Source organism: Egretta garzetta, unplaced genomic scaffold (genome assembly GCF_000687185.1).
Source record: "Egretta garzetta isolate BGI_Z169 unplaced genomic scaffold, ASM68718v1 scaffold38, whole genome shotgun sequence".
Classification (NCBI taxonomy): Eukaryota; Metazoa; Chordata; class Aves; order Pelecaniformes; family Ardeidae; genus Egretta; species Egretta garzetta.
The window spans coordinates 514,190-522,308 of record NW_009260667.1 but is presented as its reverse complement, the minus strand read 5'-3'; the positions used below and the strand labels follow the sequence as shown (position 1 = coordinate 522,308).

At 42.4% G+C, this 8,119-nt stretch overlaps 1 protein-coding gene across 1 annotated transcript in view; it reads left to right on the top strand.

Moving 5' to 3' along the window:
* The window catches only part of UTP20 (UTP20 small subunit processome component), a 67,764-nt gene that overhangs the window by 3,612 nt on the left and 56,033 nt on the right, over positions 1–8,119 (top strand). The window contains 9 exon segments of the mRNA XM_035900991.1: positions 546–626; positions 1,449–1,515; positions 1,709–1,841; positions 2,332–2,520; positions 4,032–4,113; positions 5,221–5,358; positions 5,757–5,912; positions 7,451–7,597; positions 8,106–8,119. The exon segment at positions 8,106–8,119 is cut by the window's right edge and continues 58 nt beyond it. Coding sequence (XP_035756884.1) covers positions 546–626; positions 1,449–1,515; positions 1,709–1,841; positions 2,332–2,520; positions 4,032–4,113; positions 5,221–5,358; positions 5,757–5,912; positions 7,451–7,597; positions 8,106–8,119 — 1,007 coding nt within the window.

Genomic DNA, 8,119 nt, shown 5'->3' with positions numbered 1-8,119 from the left:
GGGTGTGAGGGCGGGTGGTGGTCAGGGCGGCGGGGAGCCGGGCAGCGCTGTGAGGGGGTCCCGGCCGAGGCGTCTCCCCCTTTCCCCGGCGCTTGGTGCCACCTCCGTGAGCCGAGTCATCGCCCGTGTCAGGTGGCACGCACGCCACAGCCTTAATGTAGACAACCGACACAATTTAATAAAAAAAATAGCATCCACTGGGGCGATTAAGCCAGGCGTTCTTTGGGGAAAGGCGAGAGCCGGGCAGTCAGTTGAAGTCCGGGTGGATTTCTCTGCGTCTTCTTCACTGTGTTGTGGAGACGTGTGGGGTGCCAGCCTTGGTTGTGCAGAGCGAGGGGGGAGAGGGTCGGTCCTGCTCGTGGGCCTTTTAAGCGGTTTTTTTGCCTTAAAATTGCGGTAGAACTGTTTACAGATTGACAGGTACTACCTGGCTGCCTGTCATTATACGCGGGGTTTTTGTTTGCAGCACATGTGCCATTGAGAGGGACTTAGGAGGGCTGCTTTCAGAACAGAGCAAGAAACATGTATGTCCTCTTGTTTTACAGTTTCTTACCTTTTCGGAGCGCTTAAGCAATGTTAATATAGATATTATTCATCGGATTGACAGAACTGGAAGCTATGCTGAGGTGAGAAAAGCAATTGCAGTCATTTTCCAAAATCACATCGCAAGTAGATATGCTCCATGAAAGATTTGCTTAAGAAATTTATTCAGGAGGCAATTGGAAAGAAGCTCCTGGAGAAGTTGCCTTCCTTGGAGCCGTATTTCATGCTTCGTTCCCTTTTACTTTTTGACCTGCTTTACAGTATGGCTGTAGAGACTTTGACAGCGTCACCCTGATGGCTTCCATGTGGCTGGTAGGCCTGTGGGTGTTCCTGAGCGTGGAAGACGCTGCTTTGGCGGTCAGCAGTCCTAGGTCCGGATCTGCAAAGACTTAGGGGTGTTGAGTGGTTACAGTACTCGCAGCATGTGTACAAAGTGTGGTCATGTGTCTATAGATCATAAAAAAGGCTCATCTATATGTGTCCTATAGGTCATCATTATGAACACAGTACTTTGCAGGTTATTACCTCCTGGCCTGCTGGGTTGTTCTTCTGAACTTCCCACTCAAGTAGCTGTGAGGATGCCAAGAGAAACCAAAGCATTTGTGCTGGGTGGGCTATGGCTCAGGATCTTAGATTATCAAGGCCAGTCAACAGAGATCTAAAAAGCAATTATGTAAACGAGTCCTGTTACCAGAAAATATTTTCAAATGTGGTTTGAATATAGAAAGAAAAGTCTTATTTTCAGGGAGATTCCTTAGCACCTTTTGTAATGAAGTCATCAAGATTTCTTGAAATATTCTTAAAATATTTAAGGCACTTGATAACTTTCTCCATCTGAACCTCTTGTCTTTTCAGACTGCGTTCATTAGGGGTTGATAGCTATTATTTCATCTTTGTTTTGACAGGAGGTTGAAACCTACTTTTTTGAAGGACTACGGAAATGGAGGGAACTGAACCTCACTCAGCATTTTGGTATATCGTTTTATTTCATGTTTTCTGCTTTCCTTAAACTGTTAAAATATATTTCTGCATCCAGAGGCCAATAGGAGATTTTTCTATTGACTGGTTTTTGGATTGGGCTCTGGAGGGCTATTATTCTTTAAGTCCTACATGTTTATCAGGAACTGGACTAGTTCTCAGAGTTTCTCTTTTGTGGTTTGAACAGTGCAATTCTACAGTGAAGTGGTCAACAAATGCCAGTCCTTCAACCAGCTGGTCTATTATCAGAGTGCTATTGTGCAGAGCTTGAAGACACATTTGCAAGCTGAAGGCAGTCTTGCTTATCAACCCCTATTAGAGTAAGTACATGGTGACAAAATGTAGTCAGAAGCCTTGATGATATTACAAGTAAGCATGAGTCCTGTTGTGAGTGTTCTTTTTCTTTGTCATAGAATCGTACCTTTATTGAGGAAAATACAGCAATGAGATGCCCAAAGTGGTCATATTTCCTGATAGAGCTTTATGGTTCTAAGTCTTCAAAAAAAAAAAACCAACCTATGACAGTGCAAGTAAATTAGCCCAAGTGTCAAACAGAATATTAATGTTCTTTGTTTGATGTTAATCCTATGTGTCTTCTTGTTTACTGTTAACTGCTTGACTTTTAAAAAAATCTTCTGATTCTTGCCATCCACAGCTACCTAATAGGTGATATTTAAATAAAAGTGAGAAGTAAAGGTGATGCTGTCTTTCTTTCCAAAGAGAGTGTGCTGGATTATGCAATGTTTGGCTAGGCTTTTATTGGTTTGGTTTTGAAATGCACTAACACTGATGTATTTTTCTGAAACACAGTCTAGTGGTGCAGCTGGCTCGAGATCTTCAGGCTGATTTCTATCCTCACTTTCCTGACTTTTTCCTGGCTATCACCAAGTTACTGGAAACACAGGACACAGAGCTGCTGGAATGGGCTTTTACCTCTCTTTCCTATCTCTACAAATACTTGTGGAGATTGATGGTAAAGGACATACACAACATATACAGGTAAAAGCCATTTTTCATGTCTGTCTTGATCAGCAGTTATTACATGCTATAGAAATGTACATGCCACACGAATACATGGCTTAATACTTCAGTATAGTCATTAGCATGCTTTGCCTGCTTTCTGAGAGACTCTGAGCTTTGTTATCATAGGCCGCTCCTTTGAGATCCTACTGACTTTCATGGGCCACTGTATTGCAGGAGGGGTGTGGGCTGGGCTGCAGGTTTGGGCCTTTGGTCTCCTTTTCTCCTGTGGGGATAGGAGAGGAAGCATCCACCTCAGCTAGGTAAACAAAGCTCAGAAAGACACTGGATTGTCAGAGTTGTCTTGGAAACCTGTGTCCAAGTCTAAATTCAATATGGGTCTTGAGTATCTGTCAAGTACCTCAACCATAGTTTTATCATTTCTGTCTTGCCCAGTTGCAGACGCCTAGGCTAATGACATTGAATGGATTCTTTTGAGTCTTTAATTGTTCTTTTCCCAGCATTTTCCCCTTCATGTTTTTCCCTTCTTCATGGCTATTTAGTGAGGGAGCAGATGAGGTATGCACAGTTTTGTATGCTTTGAAACTCCTTGCACTAAGATGCTGTGGATGTGGAAGGTTGGCATAGGTTCAAAGGGAAACTGGCCAAGCTGGAAGGAGTTACCAAATGCATAGAAGCCACCTCTGGCCTGGGGAATCCCTGAGGTGCAGGTGGTTGAAGGCTGATATTGTTTGTGCCTGCCCTGTTCTTAAACCTTGCCCAGGCATCTGCTTGTGGCTGCTGCTGTAGACTGAATACTGGGCTGGATGGACCTGTGGCCTGACCCAGCATGACTGCTTATTCAGTCTTGCTGTGCTAGCAGGTCTCTTCTTTTTGTCATAGCCAGTGGGTCCATGTTGCTTCCTCCTAATTTCAATTTGGAACAGGTGGAGCAAAAGAGGAGTTACAGATTTCCTTCCCAACCCAGCAAAAGCCATCAGAAATATTGAAAAAACATCTGCTTGGCTGTGAATTTGAGGCACCACTCGCTCTGCAGTGAACGTGTACTGAGCCACCTGCAACTGTTACTGATACTTACTGGAGAACTGCAGATATTTATTACCCCTGTGAATTGTATCTTTAGAAACTTTAAGTACACAGGAGAGCCTGTTGGCTCAACGGAAATACAAATCTGGCTTACCAAATCAACTTTGGTTTCACTTACTGCTGCTGAGTATATATGTTGAAAATCTTGATGTTGCAGCTAAATCTGTGTGGATCCAGAGATTCTAAAGGTATTTCTGAAAGTGGCTTAATTTGCCTGGTATTGTCATTTGACCTTCTTTCCAAAACTCTGTTCTTTATCCAGGGAGAATGGGAAGGAATCAAGTTGAGGAAAGTATTTGCCCTCTCTAGGAGGACAGATTCTTAGTGTTTGTAAGAAGTGGCAATGTAAATTGAAAACATAAGTTTTAAACCAAATGGTGACATTCTCGTATTGCCTTTAAGACAGTGGATTCTTTTGTGATTGTTTTGGATTATCTTTGTAGCCTGTACAGCACCCTGCTGGCTCACCACAAACTTCACATCAGAAACTTTGCTGCTGAAAGTTTTGTCTTTCTAATGAGAAAGGTAAGTGAGGTGTTTTTACTTTGATGCTATCTCCATTCTGTGGTAGCTCTTGGATTCAATGTGTAATATTAGGTTTTCTCCAAAGAAGGGTTAACAAGGCCTGAACTGTCATTCAGCATGTCCTGAGTTGTCATTTTTAGTGAGTGTTTTACTGGGAATGTCATGCACTTCGTATCAGCAGTGGCAAATAGAGGCCTTAGCATGCTCTGTTTTAAGAGCAGTTAAACCAAGCATCTGTGGTTGGTTTATCTGAAATGACTAGAAATGGTAAGATAGTCTTGCAAAAGGGAGGCTTTAATTTGTAAATGCACGTTTGCTCACTGGCTTTTTCACTAATACTTTAAGGCCTTTGTAGAACTGAAATTCTTGTGACAGCCTTTTACCTCTCCTGAAAATCAGAGTATATAACGTTCCCAGGCAGATCAATCAAGACCAGACAGCAACTTGTCATGGTGTAAAGGAAAGGGAGTGGTAGTTATTGGGTTTTATTTAGTCAAAATATACAAAAGTCATGATTCCTGAGACTGGCTAGGCAATTTGGGTATCCTCATTTTTGTCCTGAGTTGAGAGACCCTAATAAAGCACATTTGTTTGATTGGTTGTTTTCAGGAGTTGCTGAACTTCAAGTCAAATTCTCCAAAATGGAGGGGTTTAAATCTCGGGCCAGAAATCCTTGCAGTATTCCCGAGTGTGGTTATAGTTTTGGATGACTGGATTCTGTGTTCAGCCAATGCACGTCTCTTTCCGTACCAGTGTAGCAACCTTTGTGTTTCAGTTTGGACCAGTTTAATGGTGCATTTATGCACATGTTTAGCTCTAAAATAATAATAATCAAACCCACATATTTCAGCTGCAGTGACCTCAGTAGACCTGTGTATATCTTGCGGGGAGGCAGGGAGGGGAAGTGTGGGCTGTAGTGACTAAATAGCTGATCATCTTTCTCCTTTCAATTTCCTTGTGTGGTTGCAGAAATAATGAGTTTGAACTGCTGTGGGAAGGCAGGACTAGGAGAGTAACGTGGTGCTGTGGAGCCATTTAATTGCTTCTATCCATCTGGCAGGCCTGAATAGAAGATAACTTTTTTTTTTTTCTCCTTATGTTTTGTAGGTTTCTGATAAAAATGCAGTCTTCAATTTAATGCTTTGTGACGTGGGGGAGCACCCCAAGAAGGTCGAAGGTGTAGGACAGCTACTTTTTGAGATGTGCAAGGGCGTTCGAAACATGTTTCACTCTTGTGCAGAAACGGTAAAGACAAGAAAAGATTGCTGGTTTAAATGTGGCTGTAACAGAGCCTTGGACAGTGCTCAGTGAAACCATTGAGTATTGTCCTGTTCGCCTCAGCAGATCCTTGCTGATAAGCATGCTGTTCATTATTGAACAGGATCTGAAAGCCTTCTAAGAATGTTCTTTAAGATAGGAAGGTTGTTTTTAGTAATTCCTATGTGGTATTCCTATATATTAAAATAGTACTGATTGCTGATATTTCAGATTTAAAGTGGTAGCCTCTTTTTTTTCCACCTGTAGTCATTCTAGAAAGTATCGAGATCATTGGAATATTTTAGCAGTATATTGCACTAACTAATTTTAGGATTGCTAGATTATTTTCAGAGTATAAGGACATGATGTGCTCTTTTCCTATGCAGGCTATGAAGTTAATTCTGTTAAAGCTGGGGCCTATTACTGAAGAAGAAATTGAACTACCGTGGGTAGCTGTGGGAGAAGTCTTTGAGCAGATGATCAGATCAGCTGTGGTGCATATCCATAAGGAGCATTTTGACATTGTCTTCAAGTGCCTGGAGGTACGCTGATTTTTATTTTTTTTATTCATGAGAGCCATGTGCACTTACCAAGAAAAGTATTTGTGTTTTATTGGACCAGAACTGGTTTTTTTCTGCTTTGGGAACATTAAATACAGTGTTGTATGCATGGGAAAAATCCCACCCTTTTGTAAGTTCAGTGACCCTGGTGGCTGGGCTGTGCTGTGAAAAGGGAACTGCTGTGTGCGAGACATGGAGCTTAGTCCCATGTCTGGGCAAGGAGGTTTTGTAGGATCTGCCTTTGCAGAGACAGACATCACAGGCCCCTTGCTGGGGTGGGAATGCTAGGGCTTGCTTTATATTGCTGAACTAGGTACATTGGTAGTTCCAAGACCACTTTGTGACAGTAAAGGGGAAGGGTGTTTTTTTTCCCCATGTTGCTCCTTGGGGGGTTACACTCTGAGGTTTGAGGGAGCACAGCTGAGTGCCGTGGGCTGTACTGCATTGGGTCAGGGTGATGTAGAATGATGAGCAAGGGCCTGGCAAGTGCTTTTTACTTAACTGATCAACACTTAGATGTTTTTTACTAGTGATTGGGATTTCCTAAGGGGGATCGAAACCTCTTGCAACTGACAACTCTGTCAGTTGAGGTCCTCAAAGGGGTGAAATACAAACTGGAGGAAATAGTAAACATGGACTTTAGGGCAGTCTTTCCAGCATGGGTAAATAGTCCTATTTATCCTTCTTGGAACTCTACCTGTGACTGTCCATAGTTTCCCAGAAAATCTCATGCTGTTCCTCCTACTTCACCCAGTATGATAGCAGTTAATGCCTGAATATCATTAGCTACAAAATATTTTGCCACTGGATGTTTTGTATCCCTGGGATCTCAGTCACTCAACATCTGCAGCTGTGATGACGTCTTGGAAACTGGTGACATAATTCCCTTTATTTTTAATGAGGCTTCTTTTTTACCCTGGGAACCAGTGGATGAATGGGGTTTTTTGAGCTCAGTAGCATGCTCAGAAGGAAATATTCACATGCTCTATGATAGCTCTCTAAATTGTGTTCAGTTTGTAGGATCAAGGATAGTAGTTTATATTCTCTGGACAGAAAGGGACACTAGTGGGGGTGATCCAGAGCAGCTCTGTTATCTGTATCGTGTAGATGATATGGGTAACATCTCAGCATCCACATTAGCATAATGATGCGTAAAGTGTAAAAGTACTCAAGTTACGGTACTTCCAGTGAAAGCTGGGTGCTTCCATACCATTGTGGCTCTGGGGCCAAGTATTTCTTTCTCTTTCCTGTTTTGTATGTTGTCTGTTGGCTTTTCAGGAGACCCTCATGTTGGGAGGTATTGGTGTTTCTGTCCAAGGAATCCAGGATGTATGTTTTTACATAATCGGAATTGCATAACGTTTGTGCGAGTTTTAGTTTGTTGAACATGAATGAGACAGTCAGCAGTAGTTTGGGTGGATAAGACGTTGATTCTTCAGAATGCCTTTCAAATAGCAGTAAGTGAAACGGGGTCTGATCATTTCTCTGAAACATTTTGCTTTTCTTTTTTATTTAAACAGGAGTCACTCTTAGACTTGCAGAGGAAGATAACTAAGGCCAACTGCTGTATGGCTTCAGAGCAGATGGAAAGGATCCTGCAAGCTTATCTGATCCTAGTGGAACATGCAAATGGATCCAAAATCTCCTTGCCTGAAGACGTCTGTCAGGTAGGTCAGACCATCACTTTGGCTGATGCACCAGAGAAGTGGTGTGGTCAGCTGAAGCACTCGTACACATATCTGATGCATCCGTGGGCTTAGGATTTGAGTTGAGTGAACAGAGACAATTATTGTGAGTATCACTACCTCTCTGATCCCATGAGAATTTACCTCTGTACTGTTAATGCTGGTGTAGTCCTCCTTTAATTGAGCAAGGGGGAAAGTGGGCTGTTGCTGCTAGAGACCATGCTGAACTGTGGTTCCTGCCACTGTGAAGGAGACCTAGATCTCCATATCAGTGATAGAGCAATTCTCCCAGATTCACATACATTTGACCCCGTTGGGTTCAAAGGTAAGTATATAGTTCATTCAAACCCTGACAGGACTGTCAGGATTCATTTCTGTGGGCTGAAATTTAGAACATCATGCCCTCCTGCTCCAGGGACTATCCAGGTCATTCAGACCAGACAATCACTATCTTCACAGAAGAATATCAGTTCTCTCTCTTTCATTTCAGATTTTAATAAAAAT